At 38.8% G+C, this 24,896-nt stretch overlaps 2 protein-coding genes across 5 annotated transcripts in view; both read left to right on the forward strand.

Annotated features, from left to right (window-relative positions):
- The window catches only part of LOC126827262 (uncharacterized), a 34,983-nt gene extending 24,672 nt beyond the window's left edge, over nucleotides 1–10,311 (forward strand). For 2 of the 3 annotated variants that reach the window (XR_007682628.2, XR_007682629.2), the window contains 3 exons: nucleotides 3,883–4,022; nucleotides 4,652–4,903; nucleotides 5,616–10,311. Coding sequence is in view for 1 of the 3 variants with exons in the window: in XM_050556533.2 (XP_050412490.2) it covers nucleotides 993–1,665; nucleotides 3,883–4,022; nucleotides 4,652–4,903; nucleotides 5,616–5,783 (1,233 nt within the window). In the remaining 2 variants the exon portion in view is untranslated. Of the gene's footprint in view, nucleotides 1–990; nucleotides 1,666–3,882; nucleotides 4,023–4,651; nucleotides 4,904–5,615 lie in introns of those variants that run through there. The other variant, XM_050556533.2, reaches the window with a different exon arrangement.
- A 2,614-nt stretch (nucleotides 10,312–12,925) lies between these two features.
- LOC126827265 (contactin-6) lies at nucleotides 12,926–22,712 on the forward strand. 2 transcript variants are annotated; one of them, XM_050556539.2, is made up of 7 exons: nucleotides 12,926–13,175; nucleotides 14,661–14,776; nucleotides 16,555–16,893; nucleotides 18,102–18,359; nucleotides 18,834–19,163; nucleotides 19,783–19,911; nucleotides 21,964–22,712. In XM_050556539.2, the coding sequence occupies exons 2-7, from the start codon at nucleotides 14,686–14,688 to the stop codon at nucleotides 22,011–22,013; spliced, it is 1,197 nt and encodes a 398-aa protein (XP_050412496.2). In that variant the 5' UTR covers nucleotides 12,926–13,175; nucleotides 14,661–14,685; the 3' UTR covers nucleotides 22,014–22,712. The 2 variants fall into 2 exon arrangements, 1 of the variants encoding a protein (XP_050412496.2); XR_007682630.2 differs by lacking the exon at nucleotides 16,555–16,893.
- Nucleotides 22,713–24,896: the final 2,184 nt, after the last annotated feature.

A 24,896-nucleotide genomic window follows, 5' to 3' on the forward strand; every position in this document is an offset into this window, starting at 1 on the left:
CGTCTGTCGGTCCGTCTGTCCGTCCGTCGGTCCCTATAGGCTTAAGTTAATATCCGATTGACTTTAAATTTATACACAGTGTTTAAGGTGATGAGACGTAGAAGCCTATTGATTTTCAGCGATTTCCGATAATTACTGCCAGAGTTATGGCCCTTGATCACTTCAAAAAATCTTGTGGACGCTCTAGAAGCTAAAGTTAATATCCGATTGACTTTAAATTTATACACAGTGTTTAAGGTCTTGAGACGAACAAGTATTTTTGATTTTCAATGAATCTTTATGACTTGAACTGCTAAATCCATGATGTGAAAAGTTTTGTATACTAAACATTAGCATGGGGCATAACTTTATAAAAACCAAACAAATTCTAATGGTTTTCTGATAATTACTTCTTGAGTTGTTACTCTTAATCGGATCTTAATGTATTATAAATGTTTCATTACCGAAAAAAGTAAAACTATGCAAGAACTCTTGTTGACTGCACAGACGATTTAGCTGCTGTGGGGCGTATGTTTCATTGCCTGGCAACCTATCTTTTTATAGTTCAAAATTTCATTTAACTTGTTTTTACTACATTGACGTGTTCTGGATGATGTGAAAGATTAGCCAATTAAACGGTCTGTTACAGCGAGCTTTTGACGTGAGGTGCACGGAACTGTGGGTAATCCACTAGAAACAGCAATGCTGATTGGTTAATCAAATGTCTGATGTCATAGGGTCAAAATTTGCTCGTATGACCCCTGACCCAACCTCCCAAAACAACTGCTCAGATCTACACGTAGAGTAGGTCATTGAAAGTATACAAAAACGAAATGAAATATAGATTGGCTTGATTAGAAAGGTTTCATTTTCTGTAGGTTTGTTAAATGGACTTATTGTTTCGGGTACTGGGGAATTTAATATTTAATATTTCTTACAACAGCTGCTTCCTCCAAAAGATGTTTAACTATCCATAACTTTGAAATATTAACTACTAAGAGTTGTGGTTAAAAATGACTACATTGAAAAAGTTGGCTAAACCTAATCCAGACGTTTCCCCAGATGATAAGTGGTGTTTAGTTTGCGCGACGGTTTTAACTTCGGATGGTGTGGAGTTGTTAGGAGATGGCACTGAAGAGTTACAGAAAAGGTTTCATCAAGTATTGAAAGCACCGGTTCCCAAGAAACCACCGTCGGCAATAATATGTAAGAAATGTGACAGAAATATCCGACGAATCGCTGGACAGAAAGGGGAAGCGGCCGAACGTGAGATCGAGTACATGCAAAAGACGTACCGTAAAACAGTTAGCGACTATAATCTTAAGGTCGAACGAAAGTCACAGAAGCTTAAAAAGGTGGCCGAAGCCTTCATGGGATCCAAAATGAAAGCTGCAGATTCGAGTCCCGAGAAGCCAGTAACAGTGGCAGCCAGTAGATGGCGACTCATGGCTAAAGCTAAGTCCAGCACTACTGAAAGTAAGATTCCACTTCCTTTAGCTAATGGCGCATCTAGCCCAGGAGGAAGTCCGAGTGGGGCTTCTACACCTACAGTTGATCGGGACGCTCATGCCCCAGACGGCGCTGCCACCCATGACGCCAAGGAAGAGAGTACTAGTTCCAGTGACGCTACTGCAGGCGGGAAGAAAGAGGTTCGTTTCTCCACAGAGGGAGATCAAACTGGTGCAGGTATAAACATAGTGTCTTTAAACATGGCGTCTCGTGAAATTTTCTGACACATATTTTTGTTTCATTATGTTTACTGTTCAATAGATGGTGTTTTACCGTGAATAATGTAGATCTTTAGGTTATTGTTCACTAGGTATAATATCATAGCTTTAAACTCATGTTTCATAGGTTATACAATCTGTTTATGAATAAGCTCTAAGTTGTAATGGGTACCGTACCGTATACCATTCCGCATCAGGTAGTTCTGAACATTTCTATGTGTATCGGAGGGGTGTGGGGGGGGGGGGATGTACATGCAACTAAACAACAAGTAGCATTCAATTTATTAAAGATGTATTATGCACAAGATGAATCTGCCTATTGCACAGGCCTTTCTTTAGGCCTTAAATGTCATATAAACTATTAATTAGACATTTATTAACATGACAAGACCGTAATCAACTCTCAATGCCATCTGATGGGTACGATTTTAAACAGATTTGAATCCAATCTGCGATTCAACGGCTGTTGATGATTAACCGTAAAAATGGATAACTGAGACTTTGTTTATTATCGTAACAACGGCAACAATGACAATCGAGACTACGGTGTTGAAATTCGGTTTTCCCAGCTCAGATTAAAGTAATTTAACTGAAATTTTCAACATATTTTCTTTGCATTATCTATTTTTTAACTATTATGGCGAAAATTGCCTGCTCTTTATCTAATCTCCCATAATATATGTTTAGCAGGGGGGGGGGGATCTTTAACAGTGTAATTACATAAATGTCAATAACATCATTAAATAGTGTACCAAATACAAAGCCCCTTTAATTATTCCAGCTTTGTCAGGTTCTGTAAACGATGTTGCAGCACAATGTAAAGAATAGAGTTCCTTTAAATAATGGGCGACTATAAGTCTTTCGTTTTAATTTTGTAAACCATTGTGACTACCATTATGATTGATCCTGACTTCTAACTAGTTTTCGGAGCAACGGTGAATAAGTATGTAAGACTCTGGCTCGCTAGCTTGGAAGTCGCGGGTTAGCTCCCGGTGTTGGTCGAGTAAATTCATGGCCTGACAAGGGCAGCTGACTTGTTGTTCGGTTCCTTCAAACAAGGACAACTTTGCACTGAAAATTCTAAACACGCTTCGAACGACGCAATTTTGATAACTTCTTTTTAAAAGCGGCAAGTTTTCCTAATAAGTAAACAGATGCCTCGTTGTAATTGCATAGGCGTAGGTACATATCACTTACCGTCATACAGCCGAGGTTAAATGTAGAGTAACGCAATCTGCCGAGGTTTGCAGAGTGCAAACATAATGACGACTCATTCATTTCGAACATTAAATAAAGACTTGCGCAGTTACTCATTGATTCCATTTCTGATATAAAGACTGAATCATTTCCTGTATAACCTCCCTCATATACAATAAAATAATCATATTTATACATGTTTAGTTTAGGTTTTCTAGATTTTCATGGGAGGGCGCGGTGGCTCAGGGACAAAGACCTGGGCTCGCTAACCCAGACATCGTCTTGATTTTTATACTGTCATGTCTGTCACTGTATTATAAGGCCTGTCATTGAGTCAACTGGCGTGGTTTCGATTCCCAGGTTGTACGTGACAAGGAGTAGGGTCGCCTGTCCAACCTCATGGGTTTTCTCTGAGTCCTCCAGTTTCCTCCCACTGCTAAAGGCCACTACGTGCAAGTGAATTATTGAAATAAAAGTGAACCATATGTTAGTCGAGTGGAAGCTAAACTCTCTATCTCAATAGCGGGCACAGCGGGCATGGGTGGGTGTATGAAGTTAATACACACGAGTCTATTTGCTCGGTAGACGCAGGATCGCGAAATCATATCCCTGCCATTAAGGCCCATGAACGAACGGACAAGTCTTTAGTTGTAATTGATCGTAGCTTTGCTAAAGTCCCGATTACCCTCGCACACTGTATGGCGTATGCCCGTCTTCATTAGCCCAGTTTAGGAGCAGAACAGTAGGACGTTAAACTCCATTTCATTTCATTTCATTTCACCCTCGATGACAGAGGACGTTAAGCACGAGTCTATGGTTGTAATTGATTGTGGTTTGACTCGAGTCCCCAGAAGACATACCATGGAATACAAAAAGCACCTAAACCACCATTCGCTCGCTCTTCTTGTAAGTTTAAACCGTACATTATGGCTGACAAGTCAAGTCAAGTAATGGGATTGTTGTCTTTTTTTTATTTCAGAAGCGAAAACTGGAGACAAAAGTCCACTAATTAAACACGACTCTTTAGAGAAAGTTGATCAAGATACATGCGCAGAGGACCGTCAATCATCTACGTCACAGGAAGCAGAAAAAGCAAAAGAATCAGAACCAGGATTTAAGGTAATTTATCTAAAGATCTTCGTTGGTCGGTAAAAATAGTTTTTTCATTTGACGTTATTTTCAAAATAATGATGTAGTATGATAAGACAGTTTTCAGTAAATCGTTCTGCCCTTTAATGACACAATTGAATCAGGAAATTTCAAATTAGGTTGTATGAATTATTTGGAAGGAAATATACCAATCCATTCGAGTCTGTTTTACACGTTTTTGTTCGGGTTGGGTGGCCAAATGGTTAGCATGTGCGCGTTGTATTATAAGGTCTGTCATCGAGTCAACTGGCGTGGTTTCGATTCCCGGGTTGTACATGACAAGGGGTAGGGTTGCTTGTCCATCTTTGTGGGTTTTCTCTGGATCCTCCAGTTTCCTCCCACTGCTAAAGACCCCTACGCGCAAGCGAATTATTGAAATAGAATGACCTAGTTTGTGTCAGTGGACGTTACCCCCCTCTCTCTCTCTCTCTCTCTCTCTCTCTCTCTTTCTCTCTCTCTTTCTCTCTCCATGAGATCAGGGGAAGCTACCGATAAGGTGAAATTTAATGGTGGTCTCTATCCTAATCAAATAACAATGGTTGTCTCCCTTGCCTTCAACCGGCAGTCTGAATTATATACTTATTATCTACATATTTCAGATGCCATTCAGTTTCTTTAAGAAGAAGGAATCGATAGATGAGAAACCACTGAAAGAGGAAAATGAACTAAAAGAGGAGACGCAGGAGAATGTGGAAGCCGCTGTAAAGGAAGTCACCGAAGTCGTTTCTACGGACGCTGAAACGGCCATTATTTCAACAGTGAAGGTCCCAGCTAAAGATGCCAGTGAACAAGATGGCGGCACTGAAAACAAGGGTGGCGACCATGTAACACAATTAAATGGCGAAGTGAAGGTATTTACATGAAGTTAACACCATATGTATCCAGGCCCGTAAAATGTTCCACCCCCCCCCTTATGAAAAATTTTTCGACCATAAAAAAAAATAGATATACATTGTCCGTCAATATTGCAGCACCCCGAGAACACTTCCCGCCCGCCACGTTGCTCTGAGCTAGTTACGGCCCGGTATGTATCCCAATGAATTTGCAATAGTTTGTTCATACTGAGCTAGTTACGGCCCGGTATGTATCCCAATGAATTTGCAATAGTTTGTTCATATCGTAATCCCAATTTTGACACGGCTTTGTTTAAAATCATAGCACCAGAAAGTACTAGGCTCTTGTCGCGTACTTTGGCTCGTCTTGAGTTTCTAATGTTCTAAGATTATTCCAGAGGGTTAAGTTCCTGTTATTCTAAGATCACTCCAGATGGTTGCGTTCCTAATATTCTAAGATTATTCCACATGGTTAAGTTTCTATTATTCTAAGATTATTCCACATGGTTAAGTTTCTATTATTCTAAGACTATTCCACATGGTTAAGTTCCTGTTATTCTAAGATTATTGCAGATGGATAAGTTGCTATTATTCTAAGACTATTCTATATGGATATTCTAAGATTATTGCAGATGGATAAGTTGCTATTATACTAAGATTATTCTATATGGATATTCTAAGATTATTCCAGATGGATAAGATACAGCATTAAATGATGTATTTATTTTAGGCCGAATTAGCAACCAAGTGTGAAGATGGCCATAGGAAGGATGGAGAAGGAGAGACAGAAACTAAAGATGAAGTTAAGTTGATTAAGAAAGAAAACACCCCGCTGATAAAAAATGAAAGTAATGTGAAAGACTCTGGACCAGGCATGCTCTGTTGCACCATTATGTAATCTTAAATATACTCCATTCTACCTTACACCCTTTAGTATGGGATTTGGCAAAATTCAATAAATTATTGACATTAACTTCCACACGCTCTCTTATCGATAAACCATCTTAATTAAGAGAATTTCCATCAAAAAAAGGAATAAAATGACTGATTGATTTCAAAAATCTGTTAATATATATATCACAGCATGCACTAATATAACACACTTCTTCTAACTATGGGAAACATCAATTACGTTGATTTTAACATCACAAATTATTCTTAATTAGAAGTCCTTGCTATTATTATTGAAAGTCTCCAATGAAGAAAGAAACAGAATTGGTGTTCGGGTTTATTAAATGACGAATGTAAAATTTTTAGAAAGAGTTTCCAGTGATTTTTTTTTTAAATGAACAGTATTACCCATTAGTATTCTTGTTACTGCTGTTATTGTTGTTGTTGTTAGCAAAGTTTATAGTTGGCAAAAATGTTTAAATAAAAACTTTAAAAAAAAAAAATCTAGAAAAAAAAATCGAAAAATGAAAAAAAAAAATAAAATAAAAAAACAATGGTATATATAAAATATATAATCTATAATTAATTTTACATAATATAGTTAGATCACAGCTGTTATTAGATTAATATAAAATTGTAGCTTTCAAATTGTATTAGAACACTCTATGGGGTAACTTTTCAGACCATTGTCATGAAGTTACGCCATGATGGTTGTACTCACGAGATTTAAACGATTTGGGCGAATTTCACTCAAATTTCAAGTTGATTTACAAAATTTGAAGAATATAATTTCTTAGACAATGACATTTTTTTATTATCTAAGATAAAGATTTATCAAAAATATTATACAACTTTCGTAACTATTTCGTTTATCTTTTTTTTAAATAAGATCACGTGATATTATTATGGGTCATATATCACATAACTGAACGTTCGTAGACGGTAACCATTTAATTTACACTGAATAATTGGGATAATCGATATAGATATAAAACGAACGTCTTGACAATTGGAATAATCGATATCGATATAAAACGAACGTCTGGACAATTGGGATAATCCATATGGATATAAAACGAACGTCTTGACATTGTTTCTTATCTTTGTCTGCGATATCACCTCGGTGGAAGCGGACGTAAAATACAACTAACACACACATTGTTTCTTATCTTCAATTTAAAGAAAATGGATACCCTCTGCGTACGTCTTTATTGGTTCTTGGCTGATCACGTGATGTTACGTTTACTTCGAGGCTTGGCGTATGACCATGTCTTTCTTAAGCATAATTTTTACATCTATTGTAATTTATTATTGTATGTTAAAACCCTGATATAGTGTTTTAATTTCAACTTTACCTCCTACAATATGCGTTTAGTTGTTAGGGTTGCTTTTACTTTAATAATGACATGGCCATTTGGAAATACGGTGCAAAAAGTAAACGCGTACGTGTGATTAAATTGCTGGTGTAAATTTTTTGAGGCGAAGTGGATTTATCCGTGAATTGAAATGAAAAACAGATTAATCAAATATTTAAAAATAATCTATTTGATTCAAAGGTCGACAGTTGAAGTTAAACACAAAAACTACACCCATGCAGTTTGTCATCTTATTATAGCAACTGTGTTTCTTTGTTATTATTTATTTTGTTGTCTCTTATAAAAAACTTAGTACTATACATGTATATAATTAAATATATTTTCCGAATGAGATTATTGTAGATGATCCCTGGTGGACTGACACGATGCCAGAAATTAATCCGACCTTTTGCATTTGGAAGTTTACAACGTATTGTAGTCAGGCCTGGAAATAACGGTTTTACAAGTACCTGACAAAATGTCAGGCACTAATAAAATAGTATCTGACATTTTCAACTTAGTGTCGGACATGTATTAATAATATCAATAAAAAAGACAAATCTGTGCCGAACAAAATGACAGGTACCAGAGGTTTAGTGCCTGACAAAGCCTGAATCTGTGCCTGACATTGTCAGTGACAGGTGCCTTATTTCCTGGCTTGGTTTTAGTACATTCAGAACTGACTTTTCAATGGGAAATTTGTTCTGTTTTAATAGAAACGAGTGTTGTTTTCACTATAGAAATTGTTCTTAAGTACTGATTTTTCATTAGGTCATCTTTGTTATGTATATTGTTTTTAATATGCTGTGCATTATACAGACAGGGCCGGATTTACCTGGGATACTTGTGGGTCCTTGGCAAAACTCATTGGTAGGCCTCCAAATTTATAGGTATCTTGAAACAAGGTTATGCGCAATCGGATTAAAACACAGATCCTATTTCGTATCATTTTCATAATTCAAATTTTGTTTTACTGGTCTTTACTACACTAGGATCTGAAAAAGTTGTTATATTACCCGCGTTCTGGCTGAAGTGAGGGATTAGTACTAGAAACGTCAACGCGGATTGATTAATCAATGTCTGACGTCACGTGGTCAAAAGCCGCTCGTACGACCCCTGACGCGACCTTCCATTACAACTGGTCAGATCTTCATGTAGTGTAGGCCATCGAAAGTATAAAAAACGAAACGAAAAATAGATCTCTATTTTGATCAGATTGGGTTATACTGCGTGACAAATTAATATCAGTTGGCTCCCAGATACCATTAGGCCCTAGGCCGATAGCCTACCATGTCTTTTGGTAAATCCAGCACCAATAAATTACTTACAGGGTTCCCGCGGTCCTTGAAAATCCTTGAATATCCTTAAATTTAAAATTTCATTTTCAAGGTCTTGAATATCCTTGAATTTCGCGGAAATAGGAAAATATCCTTGAATTTCAGTTGAGATCCTTAATTTTGTTTCAAATGTCTTCAATTCCTTTTAAATATGAGATTATAACGATAGTTGGTAATGTTTTGGTTATTTTTAAGATGAAAAATTGTAACTTTAGGCTATAAAAAGTCCTTGAAAATCCTTGAATTTGACGTATATTTATCCTTGAATATCCTTGAAAAAATGTTTGACGAAGCCGCGGGAACCCTGTAAATCCAGCACCAATAAATTACTTAGTCTTATAGTTTTACACATATTTATAGTATGTCTAGTTTAGTGCACGTGATAATATAATTGACAGATATTTTCTTGCTATTAGTTTAGGCTATTTTTCTACTTTTGTACTTGTTCTAAAATTGCTAGATTTTCCATTGATATGTATATTTTATACAGAATTATGAACAGGCAGGACAAATAGTCCAGATATTGAACTGTTCATGGGTTAGGTTTGGGAAGGGGGGTTGTGTTATCTGGAAAAAAATGGGATTATATTATAAATGGGTACAATGGACACCTGTTGCATGCCTGTACAGTAAATTTGCATTCAATATATCCAAGTCAAATTTCAAATATTCCTTCCACATAAATTCTTCCAATAAAATTATGAATCGCAAAGACATAGTTTTTAAACTTTGTATGTTACTCGTCCTGTATCATTTGATAACATTTGGCACATTTGTCAGAGGAATCTTTGCTTGTGAAATTTTCACACAGCTGAGATTGTGAATCATTTGATATTAAAATATCCGATATGTAATTACAGTTAGTTTGCTTTGATTATAATTAAACTGTCTTCCCAATATATGGTTTCGATTCCCCGGTTGTAAGTGACAAGGAGCAGGGTCGCCTGTCCAACCTCGTGGGTCCTCCGGTTTCCTCCCACTCCTAAAGACCCCTACATGCAAGAGAATTATTGTAATAACTTTGTTAGTCTCGAAATGACCTACTTTCTCTCTCTCTCTCTCTCTCTCTCTCTCTCTCTCTCTCTCTTACAATGAATTTACCATTATTTCAAAATCTGAAATTACAAATGATAGCGTCCCCTTTTATACCAATCAACAAAGGACTCATTTGAAAGATTTTTTTCTTTAATTATATCACATAGTTTGGAAGAAAAGGGGGGTATTTATTCTTAAAATAGATAATGAAACACGGGCTTCCCGACTGGGCAACATATTTATAAAAATGATCCTTGGCCGTATCCAGAACAACTCCAATCGCTTATATGGATGTAACCAGTTGTCACCGTGTACTGATCTATTTGGTATAAAGAATAGTGATTTACTATGGTAACCAATGGTTACTATAAATGATTGGAGGTTGCTATGGACTTAAGCGATTTGCTATGGTAACCACTGGTTACTATAAGTACTGATTTTAGGTTGCTATGGGTTTTAAATATGGCTACTTACTATGGTAACCAATTGTTATTTTACGTACTGGTTTTAAGGACTTAAAGAATGAGATACTGAAGTAACCAATGGTTACTATAAGTACTGGTTTTAAGTTGCTATGGACTTTAAATATGGCGACTTCCGGTGGTGACCAATGGATACCGGATACTGATATGTAATAGATTGTATTATTTAGTGAATAATGAACCAAGTATTTGACTGTATTATATAGAAACTGTGATCTAATATACCATACCATTGTTTTATTGTTGTGATTCAATCTAACATAGCTACAAACTATTTATCTACTGTTCTTATCGGGCTGTTGTTCTCAATAAAATATAAAAAAATGTCTTGGTATTTATGATGTTCTTTAAACGGTTTGCTTGCAGGGCCCTGGGGTTTTCCACTTATCAGGACCCGCCAAATCCCCCACCCTTACGACTAGAGGTAGATAAAAGTGTGATTGAGAAAAGCCGAGGATGGTGCATATTTCTGAAGAATTGGCCCGAGAAATCCCTGGCAATTGCAGGATTGGCAGCTGATACTTTGGCTTTTGAGGGAGTGTGTCTATTTTTCCCGTTCAATCAAATCTATCCCAAGTACAGCAACATGACAGCCGTTCGTTTAATCTGGGGTCATCCCTAAAACTTTGGACACTGATTTAAGGTGAAAGTATTGTTGGTCTCTGAACAGGTTGTTAATCGGACTATTGATCACTCATAACTTGGAACAGAAATTTGCTTCCATTACAGCAGTGTTAAGTGGGATTAGTTCTAATCAAACGAAACACGGTGAGGAGTATGATGATGATGACGGATGTTTAATACTACTGTGTATGTAAGAAAAGCTTATGACAGTGTCGAGGCTCCCTCGATCTTGATGCCCTAGGTTTCAGACCGCCAATCCTGTCGGTAAATCCGGCAGTGTTTGCTTAGAAAATATGTCCATGACGTGAGATCGGAGTTTACGTCTTACTCGGCAACGCCAACCAGGTAATTGAGGACAGGCATACCCCATGCATCGTGCTATGAGGGGAAAGTGTATCCGGACAGCTGCACACCAACCAGGTAATTGAGGACAGCTATACCCCATACATCGTGCTATGAGGGGAAACTCCGGCTGAGAATAGGCCCTAATCTAATTGACCGACATTTTAATTCCTAGATCGACGATTTTAGTCGAAAACACGGAGTATGCTTTTAGAAATTTTTAAAAGTATTTATTTCTCTTCTATTGTCATATTGAATGAAGTTAATTTACATAATTCGCTTGCGCGTAGGGGTCTTTAGTAGTGGGAGGAAACCGGAGGACCCGGAGATAACCCACAAGGTTGGACAGGCGACCCTACTCCTTGTCACGTACAACCGGGGAATCGAAACCACGCCATTTGACTCAATGACAGATCCGGGTGGATTACCAGCAGCATTATACCTGGTTTTCTGCCAACAAACCAAGAAGGATTGATCGATGGTGCATGTACGTACATTAATTAGTATCTTTGTATTTGGTTGCAACAACGAAAGGGAGAGAGAGAGAAATGGGGTTTAACGTCCACTCGACACAAACTAGGTCATTTCGGGACTAGCATATGGTTTAATTTTATTTCAATAATTCGCTTGCGCATAGGGGTCTTTAGCAGTGGGAAGAAACCGGAGGACCCGGAGAAAACCCACGAGGTTGGACAGGCAACCCTACTCCTTGTCACGTACAACCGGGGATTAGAAACCACACCAGTTGACTCAATGACAGGCCTTATGATACAGCGCTAACCATTTGGCCATCCAACCCCCCAACAAGGAAAGGGCAGCAGAAAAAGAGGATATAATATTCTCATTGGGGCAATGGGAATATGATGACATTGATGTGGGCATTGCCTTGAGTAAGTGAGGTAACTCTTTCGAAATTCGAGGGCGCTTTTTCAGAAGAGAGGGTTCTTTTTAAGGAAGAGAGGGCACAGTTTAGGAAGAGAGGGCATATAGCCACACACACACACACACACCTATACCCTAATAGGAATCCACATCGGTTTCGAGAGTTATGAACCATTTCCAGTTTCTTTCGTGTCTGCATTTATGAGGGCTGTAGGGCCTATACCCTGCCTACTCGTAAATCACACCTCTAGAATTAGTACGTTATTATGTATTTCAGGTATGAATTAATGTTACAGTCTGACAGTGTTTAACCTTTCTAATACTATAATTCTCTGACCAGTCATTGCACGCTAGGTCATGAACTCTTGTACATCGCATGACTTATAATGAGTGTGTAACTGTGTTTATTTAACGTCCGCTTTCACGGAGGGGATATCACTGAATGTTAAGTTAAGGTAAGGGTTATAATATGATGTATTCTTTAATTCATTAAAAATCTTAGTATAACTTTATGTAATATTTGAATCAAATGTTAGTTTTATTTATTAATTTTTTATTTTAATTTTTTTTTTCTACATTTAATTTGAATGTGAATTTAGTCTCATATAGAAACTGATCCAAACCCATCTAAATATAGAGCAGTGTAATATGATACTTAGCATGCCCTAAACACCACATCATCTGTATCAGATAATTAGGCTACAACATATTGTCTTTGACAAGTTGATGACACGATTCTCTTCAACAGAACTGTATTGTCTGTGGGGGTCGCATTCCTAAATTTGAGGAAAAATGGCTAATTTCCACCTAGTCCAAGCACTGTATAAGGAGTGCTCACTTATTTTATTTTATAAGATGGGGTTTAACGTCCTAAACTGTCTGCACCGACCGGACATATTATGAGGGTATGAAGGCCATTTTGCTGGACAGTGTATACTATACTACTCTTATTTGGAAGTGTTCGTCTTCATGGTATTGTTAAAGTTGAAATATCTACCAATATCCCTTTAAATAGCTTTGATTATTTCACATCTAATTTTACTGTCTATGCTGAACTCGCATATCTTTTGATAAGCTTTGTTATTTAATTATAGTGACTGTGAGTATCGGACTACCACACTTTGTTATTGAACCACATTGTTATTGAAAAGTGAACTATATGTTAATCCCGAAATTACAGTTTGTAACTGTAAGTATCCGACCACCACGCTCTGTTATCCAGTATTGGGACTAGTACAGATTTGGAGAGCTGGATGCACATGACGTCACTGTAACTGATATGTAATTAGCCAGTTATCTATCTATAGTATATCTTGACCTATATCACCACACGATGTCATTCGTAAGTAAATTCAACAATATAATTATTGTTCTGTATGTGGCGGGTTTGGATGGCTGAATTGTTAGCGCGTGCGCGTTGAATCATAAGGTCAGTCATTATGTCAACTGGCGTTGTTTCGATTCCCCGGTTGTACGTGACAAGGCGTAAGTTCGCCTGTCCAACCTCTTAGGTTTTCTCCCACTGATATTGACCCCTACGTACGCGCAAGCCATATGTTAGTCCCGAAATGACCTAGTTTGTGGCGAGTGGACGTTAAACCCTATTTCTTTCCCCCTCTCTGTCCTGTATGTAAACAATCGACGCAGGTTTTGGAGGTCGATTGTGTGTGTGGTGATTGGTCGAGTTGAGATCATTAAATCTGTACTGAGTAAGATGGCGCGGGGTTTTCTCCGTGTCGACCTCTGCTAAAGACAACTATACACAAGCGAAGTTTAGATTTAAAGTTATACCTTATGTTGGTCTAATAATGAAAGAATTTGTGTCGTGTGGACGTTAGCCCATCTCTGGCGTGCATGTACAAGAACTCTAAATAGTTGGAATTCGAAATGGCAGAATTCCCCTCAAAGCATTGGCGTGCTTGTAAAAGAACCCTTGCAAGTTGGAATTCGATATAAGAGTAGGGCTTTCCGCCGCTGTCGGGGCAAAATGTCCCCCATAGCACACCGTATGGCATATGTTTGTCTTCAATAGCCCAGTCGGCGCAGAACGGCAGGTCATTAAACGCCATTTCAGTTCACCTGTATTCCTCTATCCCCTCGTCGGGGATCACGTGGGTAAGTGGGTAAGACCCTGGCTCGCTAGCCTGGAGGTCGGGTGTTCGATCCCTCCATTGGCCGAGAAAGTTCATCCAGATTTTCCGGCGTGGTGTCCCCTTATTGCAGTGATGCAGGACGGGGGGCCTGACAGGGACAGCTGTCTAGTCGTTCGGATAGGATGAAAAACCGAGGTCCCGCGTACACATTGGCGTGCACGTAAAAGATCCCTTGGCAGTTGGAATTCGATATAAGAGTAGGCCGTAGTGCCGCTGCCCGGGCAAAATTTCCCTCATAGCACACTGTATGGCGTATGCCGGTCTTCATTAGCCCAGTCTAGGAGCAGAACAGTAGGACGTTAAACCCCATTTCATTTCATTTCATTTCACTATCCCCGCGTCACCCCCCCCCCCCTTTCCCCGATGACTCATATATTTCAATCGGTTTTTACAATGACTGTTTAAGTTAAATTCAGATTTAAGACTCGAGTATTTACTATGACAATATGATAGAAAGAGAGTTATAAAATCTGGGTCAACGAGAGAGAGAGAGAGAGAGAGAGAGAGAGAGAGAGAGAGGTTTCCTCCCACTGCTAAAGACCCCTACGCGCAAGCGAATTATTGAAATAAAATTGAACATGTGTTAGTCCCGAAATGACCTAGTTTGTGTCGAGTGGACGTTAAACTCCACTTCTCTCTCTCTCTCCCTCTCAATACAGTTGATTAAATTCCAGTCGAGTTAAAGGTGTTGGGATCAGAATGGATAGAGTAAAATACACCACCAGTACAATGTATTTATATAAAATGAAGATCATTTGGATGTTGATGTTACTAGCGAAGAACACATCTGGTATGTATATGATCTTATACTCTACTAAAGGGAGGTTGGATGTCCGAATGGTTAACACGTACGCGTTGTATCATAAGGTCTGTCATTGAGTCAACTGGCGTGGTTTCGATTCCCCGGTTATAGGTGACAATGTGTAGGGTCGCCTGTCCAGCCTCGTGGGTTTTCTCTGGTTTCCTCCCACAGCTAAAGACCCCTATGCGCAAGCGAATTATTGAAATAAAATTGAACTATATGTAAGTCCCGAAATGACCTAGTTTGTGTCGAGTGGACGTTAAACCCATTCTAAAGTGGGTGCTAGAAAAAAGGTCTGCTTTCTGAACACTAAAAGATATATTGACTCACCACTTACTAGGAGTTTCAAGTATTGTACGTTCAACGAATAAGAAGTGAAATGGGATTTAACGTCCTACTGTTCTGCTCCGTCTGGGCTAATGAAGACGGGCTTACGCCATACAGTGTGTTATGAGGGAAATTTTGCCGAACGACCTGACAATTACAGCTGTCTAGTCGTTCGAATGGGACGAAAAACCGAGGTCCCGTATGGGCGTGCACGTTAATGATCCATTGGCAGTTGGAGTTCGACATAAGAGCAGGCCGTGTACACTATGCACATCTTTATTAGCCCGGATATGTAACCCCTTTTCATCTCCCTGCATAACGTGCATATGCCCAGGTCTAATAATTTAAAACACGCGTGTTAGATCCCCATTTCCCCCTTTAAATGTCTCTTGATTTCCCCTCCAAATTCCACATGGGGTCTGTAGGCGACGCCATGTATTGTCACAAACAAGTACGAGAGGGTACTTCATGACTTGCGTGCATGACACGCCTTATAACCTACAGAAATGAAATGAAATGAAATGGGGTTTAACGTCCTACTGTTTTGCTCCTATGCATGTGCGTTAGGCGATAGGTCCTCTTCCAGTCATATTAAATTTCTCTTGATATCCCCCCAACATTTGCTCGTATATCTGATATTCTTTAATCTAACAATAATCGTCTGCACTGATAATCTGATATCACTTCTTCTTTCTAGCTATTGAAAAAGGACGTTGGTCTAACATTCCTAAATAAAGTCGCTTGTGTCTTTGTGGTGCAATTCAAACTGAAAAACATGTGATTTGTGAATGTCCGATATGTGACGATGTTCGTGCCGACTATCCAGAGTTAGACTTTTCCAGTTTAAAATCTGTTTTCCTTAACAACCGTGTCTATGATGTAACTAGATGTGCCCGTCAGTGCTTGAGAAAATTCAGTTAAAATAATCATCTTTCTATCATAACCAGACTTATCAACATATTTGAACCCCACCTAGAGTTTTTAATTAGTTAAATCAGTTAACATTATCACTTGTATTTGTGCTATATTCACAGCTATTATACCCATCTTGTTTCATATTTAAATTTGGTAAAAACTTTCATGATATATTTAGTATGTACATGTATCAGTTTTAATTCTCACTTTGCCCGCTCTTCACATTATTCGATATATATATACTATATTATGATGGTAATAAACTATAACTAACTAGGTAACATTCTAAAAATATTCTCCCCCGCTCCCATGAAACCAAACTGTATGCCTTCTTGTTGCTGTGAATGATCTGAACTCAACTTCAGATGATACGACAAATTTAAAAAGAATTGCATTTCTGGAAAGCTTAGACTGTGGACTATTCAAATATACTGTCAGATCGAATTTTATAAAAATGACAAAGAGCCTGGTTTTGTGGAAGCGGCTAAATTAAATTGTTTTAAGAAATATGGTTGTATTTTTAGGACAAACTGCAACATTACATGGAGATTCACCATTTGCGGTTTTGGGAAAACCATTTGTTTGGACATGTGACACGGCAGATCTTCCAGGGGGTGTAACGGGCACAAGCTTTAATCTGAATAACAGTAAAGTGTGTGATGTGTTAATCTACAGATACCCTACATCTAACTGCTCGAAATCTTCTGGCACAGATAGCAGGATCACCTGTGGCTGTCGTGGATCTAACATCAGTGCATTGTATCTGAGTATAACATCGTCTTTTCTAGAAGATACTGGAATGTGGTCGTGTAGTTTAGATGAATATTCTCAGTATAAGAGCTCCGTGGAACATCATGTATATTGTAGGTGCTTCACATCCTCAGTGGTCTCATTCCGTTCTAATCCACTAACCTCTGGGTTAATCTATGGGGGGGGGGGGGCGTTTTCAAGTCATCTGCCCATGATGATTGTGCTATTTTCATTAACCAATCCCATAAATCGTTAATTGCAAAGGGAGTTGACCAAGGGAAGTAATATATACATATGTAGCACTCGGCAACCCTCAGCACGCCAATGCGTACAAGGGACCTTGGCCCATCCGAACGACTATACGTTGTTCCTTGCCAGGCCCTGTCCTGCATCACTGACACGGGGAAAGGACATACACCATACAGTGTGCCACGAGGGCAATTTTGTCTACTCTTATATAGCATTCCAACTGCCTTAGGTGCACGCCAATGTGCACACGGGACCTCGGTTTTCGTTCCATCCGAACGACTATACGTTTCCCTTGCCAGGTAATTTGTTTGATAAATATTCACCTTTTACTTTTTATTCTACTCCAACGCAGTGACGGCTATAGATCTCACTAGGTTTGCTATTATTTTACCATATGTAACTGTGTTAAATTAATAATTCAAGATACATTATGGGAGATTAGATGAAGAGCTGGCAGTTCTCACTATAATAGTTAAAAATTAGATAATGTAAAGGGAATTTGCTGAAATTTCAGTCACATTGATCCACTCTGAACCGAGAATTTAGCGATTGAATTTTCGGCCTAGCCTCGATCATCATTACTAAAGTCGGTAGGAAAAAAACATAGTCTCGATTATCCATTGAATTGTAGGCCTGGCCTCGAGATCCTCATTACTAAAATCGGTGTATGTTTTTATTTGGGGGATCACGTGGTTAAGTGGGTAAGACGCTAGCTCGCCAGCCTGGAGGTCGGGTGTTCGATCCCTGCATTGGCCGAGAAAGTTCATCCAGATTTTCCGGCGTGGTTCTCCCTTGTCAGTGATGCAGGACGGAGGGGCTGACAAGGAAAGCTGTCTAGTCGTTCGGATGGGACGAAAAAACGAGGTCCCGTGTACACATTGGCGTGCACGTAAAAGATCCCTTGACAGTTGGAATTCGATATAAGAGTAGGCCGTAGTGCCGCTGTCCGGGCAAAATTTCCCTCATAGCACACTGTATGGCGTATACCCGTCTTCATTAGCCCAGGTTAGGAGCAGAACAGTAGGACGTTAAACCCCATTTCATTTCATTTCATTTTTATTTGATTCAACAGATGGTCCAGGTTCATCAACTACGTTAAACATACCAGAAAGATTTAAATCTGTAAAGGAAGGAAGTTATGTATTACTAGAATGTAGCGCCACCTGTCTTCCGGCTTGCCAGTACTTGTGGTACAAAGGGGGCCGGTTATTGGTCAATACGTCTAAGTTACAATTGGATAATCTACAAGATGGCGATACTGGAAAGTATACCTGTCAGTCCTACAACCTAGTCAGCACCAATACAACTATGATCACCATACTCGTTCTGGGTAAGTCATGTTTTCTTCCAATAAAAAGCCAGGGCCAGAATGTGAGCACTACCAAGTTCCTTGGTAGTTAAACACATGTTGATTGAGTCATTGTATTGAAATATGCTATTGGATGGCCGAATGGTTAGCAGGCGTGCGCTGTATCATAAGGTCTGTCATTGAGTCAACTGGCGTCGTTTCGATTCCCCGGTTGTACGTGACGAGGAGTAGGGTCGCCTGACCAACCTCGTGGGTTTTCTCCTTTTGCTAAAGACCCCTACGCGCATGCGAAGTATTGAAATAAAATTGAACCATATGTTAGTCCCGAAATGACCTAGTTTGTTTCGAGTGGACGTTAAACCCCATGTTAAAGACCGCTGCTCGCATACAAATTAGGTTATACATTTTAATTTCGAAATCACCTAGTTAGTGGCCAATGAATTTTCCGTCCGCCCCTCGTTGTTGTTGTTGTTGATAGTATTCCTTCTATTTCAGACGAACCCCAACCGCCGAGAGATCTAAAACATGTTTTTAGTACACAGGATACGGTCTGTTTAGTTTGGAGGGCCGGTGATGATGGCGGAGCAAGTCATGAATTCCATATTCAGTTTCTTAAACTTAATAAAATGTCAACAAAAAGCGAAGCACCGTTTGTTTTAGATTGGAAAGATATCGGTGATGTGATCGATAAACCGGTTTATGGGGGTCCTGTTTCAGCTTGTGTCAGGAATCTAGAACCAGAATCGACGTACTACTTCCGGGTTTATGCTAGTAACGAGCATCACACCGGAAATCCATCTGCGTCCATTACAACTTCCACCAATCGTAAGTAATGTATTAAATATATATTATGCAAGAGCTAAATCTGCCTATTGCAGGTCTTTCTTTAGGTCTGAAAGGTTTTCTAAAGTATTAATTAGACATTAATTAACAAAACAAGATTTATATAAACTATTAATTAGACATTTATTAACAGAACGGTTCGCCATTTAAAAAAATTTAATTTAAAAATAGGAAAGGGAGGCTAAGTCTTGAATATACCAGTGCCGTGGTTACCACTATACACACATCTTGTCAAAACTACAAACAGTGATAACTTGGCTCAGAATGAAGTAATTTGAATAAAATATCAATATTTTTATTTTACATTATCTATTTTTGAGGTATTATAGCAAGAATGGCCAGCTCTTTTAGAATTTAAAGAAGTTAAAGTTCTCACGACCCTAGCGGAAACCTTTCAAGCATTGAATTTATATAAATTTGTAAGACTGTTAGATGTTCAATTTGTGCATAAATTCGGAAAAATACCAGAAAGCACCATTTTCAGTCAGTTTTTCACAAATTTTCTCGCGTTCGAAGGGGGAGGCGAATGCCAGGACCTCCCTAGAGCTAGGAGCCCTATTGGCCCCCAATCTTCCCCTGAATTATATATTTTGTTTTATAGTAAAGGAAGAGATGACGTCAGATGGACTATCTTTTGGATCTGGTATTGGAGTGGGACTAGGTTTAGGTCTAGGTTTTCTTGTCGTCGGCATGCTTGTAGGTGTTTGTTTGGTCAAACATCGCCGTCAACGTAAGTTCATCTATTTCCTGGCAGACTTATCCCTTTTTAGCTATAAGCGTATTTTAAAACCCAGATATCCCAGAAAGTTCATCTAATTCATGGCAGACCTATTTCCTTTGTTTTTTGTTTTTTTTTAATTCTAAGCGTATTTTAAAACCCAGCGCCTTCAACATAAGTTCATCTATTTCATGGCAGACTTATCCCTTTTTGAGCTCTAAGCGTATTTTAAACCCCAGCCGTTCCAGTAAGTTCATCAATTCCATGGCAGACTTATCCCTTTTTTAGCTCTAAGCGTATTTTAAACCCCAGCCGTCCCAGTAAGTTCATCAATTCCATGGCAGATGTAGCTCCCTAGATGGTTGTTTAGTCAAACAGCACCGTCACAGTTAATGCAATCTGATTAAAATACAGATCTATATTTCGTTTCGAAGAAAGCAGGGGACTATTAAAATGGTTCTGTCTGTCTGTCTGTCCGTCCGTCCGTCCGTCTGTCTGTCCGTCACACTTTTTGGGACACAATAACTCCCTTTCTAATTAACCTAGAATGTTCCAACTTGGTGCAGGTGTTTATTAGGTCAATGCCTTGATGGAGTTCGAAGATGAGCATTTTCTGCTTAGGGTAAGCAGAGATAAGCAATTTGATTGGTTGATGCTTTGGGACACGATAACTTTAGTTCTAATTAAGTGAGAGTGATGAAACTTGGTGTATAGTTAGTTTCATTACATCAATACCTTGACTGAGTTCGATAATGAGCATTTTCTGCTCAGGGTAAGCAGAGCGATAAGCAATTTGATTGGCTGAGACTTTGGAACACAATAACTCTTCTTCTAATTGAGCCAGATAGCAATTTGATTGGTTGATGCTTTTGGACACGATAACTTTAGTTCTAATTAAGTGAAAGTGAGGACACTTGGTGTATAGCTTTATTACATGAATACCTTGACTAAGTTCGATAATGAACATTTTTTGCTGAGGGTAATCAGAGTGATAAGCAATTTGATTGATTGAGACCTTGGAACACAATAACTCTCCTTCTAATTGAGGTAGAATGTTCAAACTTGGCGTAGGTGTCTATTAGGTGAATGTTTAAACTTGATGTAGATGTTCATTAGGTGAATGTCTTGACTGAGTTCAATCAATATAACATTTCGAGCTGACACTAAGCAGAGCTAATCGATTTCATTTGTCGATGGTTTGGGACAAGATAATCTTGATTCTATCTGATAGAGAGTGATGAAACTTAGTGTATGGTTTAATCGTTTGATACTTTTGAAAAAAATAAATGTGCAATTAATTAATATGTGTCATCTTTTTATTTTGGTATTTCGGCGGGGGACATCAGCCTCACTGTTGGCTTGTTATACTTTAGATGGCCTACACTACATGAAGATCTGACCGGTTGAAGTAAAAGGTCGCGCCAGGGGTCGTACGAGCGACTTTTAACCATATGACGTCGACATTGATTAATCAATCAGCGTTGACGTTTCTAGCGGTTTACCCATGCAGTTCTGTGTATCACTCGCCGTAACAGACCGTTTCATCAACCAGAACGCCTGTTATATAACGCCTCTTCCAGATCCTAGCGTTGTGAAGACAAGTTAAACGAAATTTTGAACTATAAAAAACGAAACGAAATAGAATCTGTGTTTTGATCAGATTGCAGTTAATGGCACATGGCCGAACTAGGTCTTAGCGTATTTTTATAGCCCGGTCTGTCGTCCGTTCACCTTTATATCTTTCCACTTCTGCTCAAGTAAATTGTTTCAGTGGCATTTTTCTGATTGCGGGGTTGGATGGCCGAATGTTTAGCACGTGCGCACTGTATTATAAGGTTTGTCATTGAGTCAACTGGCGTGGTTTCGAATCCCCGGTTGTTCGTGACAAGGAGTATAGGTTCGCCTGTCCAACCTCGTGGGTTTTCTCCTGGTCCTCCGGTTTCTTCCCACTGCTAAACCAATTTTCATTTAAAATTTGATGAAATATTAAAGGGGAACACTACTGACACCAGTCCTTCTCTTGATGCACAGTAAGATATTTATTTATTTATTTTTACATTAAAGGATCCAGAGCAAATTATGATAATACAGATTGTACAGTTTTGGTGAATTAAATGGCTTCAGGAGTAAATTGCTGTCTGTAGAGTGTTAACATGGGGTCAGTTATAAAGGGGGGTGACTCCAGCAGTTTACGTTACAAATTATTTCAGAATCCAGAGAAAATTATGATAATACAGAGTTAGAAGTAAATCGCAACCTATAAAAACTATAACAGCATGATTGCTGGAGTGTTAACATGAGATTTGTTACAAAGGGAGGGGAATCCGAAGAAAGTCAACGATAAAATTCAATAGGCAACACAACAGATACGAATAGTAGGGTGCCCGACGATTAAAAAGAGCTAGCCATTCTTGCTATAATAGTTCGAAAATAGATAATGTAAAATGAATAATTGAAAATTTCATTCAAATTACTCTACTGCGAGCGAAGATATTAGCATTTGAAGGTTTGACAAGACGTGTGCAATAATTTCAACCACCACACTGGTTGTTCGAAGCTAAGTCTCGCTCCTCCATGTTTAGCTTAAATCAAAATATGGCTGAAATGTTCTAATCTATTTAATATCGAAGAAATCCGATGCCATCGATAGTTGATTATGGCCTGGGTCAGTTAATTAATGTCTAATTAATAATTTAGAAAACATTTCAGGCCTAAAGAATGACCTGCAATAGACAGATTTAGCTCTTGCATAATGTATGTTTAAATATATCTCTAAATATATTGATGATTATTGCACAATATTTATATAAACATTAAACTTTAACTTATTTTCCTCAATTTATTGTTAAGTACGAACTGGGTTACGTGTTTATGGTTTGAAATTCGTCGCGCTTAACCAGTCTACTGACCGTTCTCTGGTCGATAGACAGGCCTGGATGATCGAGACTATCTTGCACAAAAACATAACTGAGAAACCCATCCCAATTCAAAAAAATCACGAGCACGACAAGTCAGCGAAGGTTTCAGGAACCTCGTAAAAGCAGGAGGAAAATCTATAATCACTATTTTTTGGGGGGATCGATAGCGCGATTTTCGGAAATATGATTTCTACTAACACAAACGATGCCGTTTAAACCGGTACTGTTTTTAAAATAGCAAACGGAAATATAAAGCGAAAGTCACTGAGACATAAACATATGTCTTTAAGTTTCATTAAAATTTGATAATAATTGCGACTTCTAGAGGTCCACAGCCATGGTGTGACATACTTTTACACTGTTTGCGAACAAGAAGCAGCCATTTTGTCTGGCAGTTTCGGTCAGATTTTTACGAAATTCGAACTCAACCTTCATTGATTTGTAACGGTGTTATATTTAAACGGTTTTTCAAATTGAATACAAATTGTGACTTCTAGCGGGACCACAAGCTAAAAATGCGATTTTCCGAACAATCGGGGGCCATAATCCAGGAAGTTACGTTTGGATATGCACAAATATCGAGAAGAACCACGATCGTTGGGTTATAAACATGTATATCAAGTTTCCTGAAAATCAGATGAAAATTGTGACCCCTAGTGTGTCCACAAGCCAAAAACATGATTTTTCGTACAGTCACGGGCCATAATGCATGAAGTTATGGCCCGATATATGCCAATATCGAAAGGAACCGAGATATTTGGAAGATAGACCTATATTTTAAGGTTCGGCAAAATCTGATAAAAATTGGGATCTGTAGGGTGTCCACAAATAAATTGTGGACGGACAGCGGCGACGGCATAATACGTCCACATTGTGGATATTGAACTGGCAATGTAAATGGGTTTTCTGAAATGACATTTCATGGGCGTCGAGATCTCGGGGATACTCGATTGAACGTTCCGGAACTAAATTCTTTCAATTACAAAAATAGTGTCATCGAGTGAAAAAGAGAATTTCGGAGTACAAAGCACGTGCCGAGTGTATTAAAAATATCTCAACCAATCATGACAGCTGAAACATATTTGTTATTTAAAATACGTCACGATTCTACTCACACCACCTCAGCTATCGGGCTGGCAGAACTGTGACAGGGCTGAATTCCATATCACTTGTCAATTCGGGACGTTCCGGACTGACAATCGAGCACACCCCACCCCTTTGTTTCACTCGGCAAATCTCGACAGATTCCGTTACCCTACATCTAATCTCGGCTGTATGACAGTAAGTGATATGTACCTACGCCCACACATTTGCGATGCGGCTGCCGGTTTACTTTAAACAGGAAAACGTGTCGCTTTTACAAAAAAGTCCCAAATTGCGTCTTTTGTAGAGTGTATATACCTAAATGAGCAGAGATATTGTCTCAAGGCTGCTGGTTTGATAAAATTCCCTGATAATTCCCCAAACCCAATGCCAAACGTGACGTTTGTTGATATAATACACTCTCCACAGAAATCTCCATGAGGGCAGCCATTTTTCATTCGGAACCTTTAAAATAGTTCAAATATGGCGGAAATGGTGATACAGCCGAGATTAGATGCGTAGAATCTGTCGAGGTTTGCGGAATGCCCTTTGTTTTAGGGCCAGTTACCTCCCTTAGACTTTGTTCATAATAGTGTAAAAGACCGGATACCAGTGCCGGACTGGGGTGACGAAGGCCTACCTGTCAGGTCATTGACCAAGGCCCACACAAGTACGCGTCGAAGGCGTGTCACGAGCGCGCCAAATGCGCGCGAACGTCCGAGGGGTGTCAGACCAAAGCAGAAGACAAATTTTTGATTTCCTGATACAATTAGATAACAGAATGACCTAAGAGCACTATCATTAGATGAATTTGAGAATTCTCTTCAGTGTCAAAAACAAAAACCTTTAATTCTCAGTTTTTGGCGATTATTTCGGCGATAATGACTTAAGAAGAACTAAGTAGAAGTTAAATGATGAATTACACGGTTTTCGGTATAATGAGGTCAAACTAATAAAGTTCTCTCCTTGTAGTACACTTCTTTTTTTGTGTTATTT

This window comes from Patella vulgata, chromosome 7, assembly GCF_932274485.2.
Source record: "Patella vulgata chromosome 7, xgPatVulg1.2, whole genome shotgun sequence".
In the NCBI taxonomy this organism is placed as follows: domain Eukaryota; kingdom Metazoa; phylum Mollusca; class Gastropoda; family Patellidae; genus Patella; species Patella vulgata.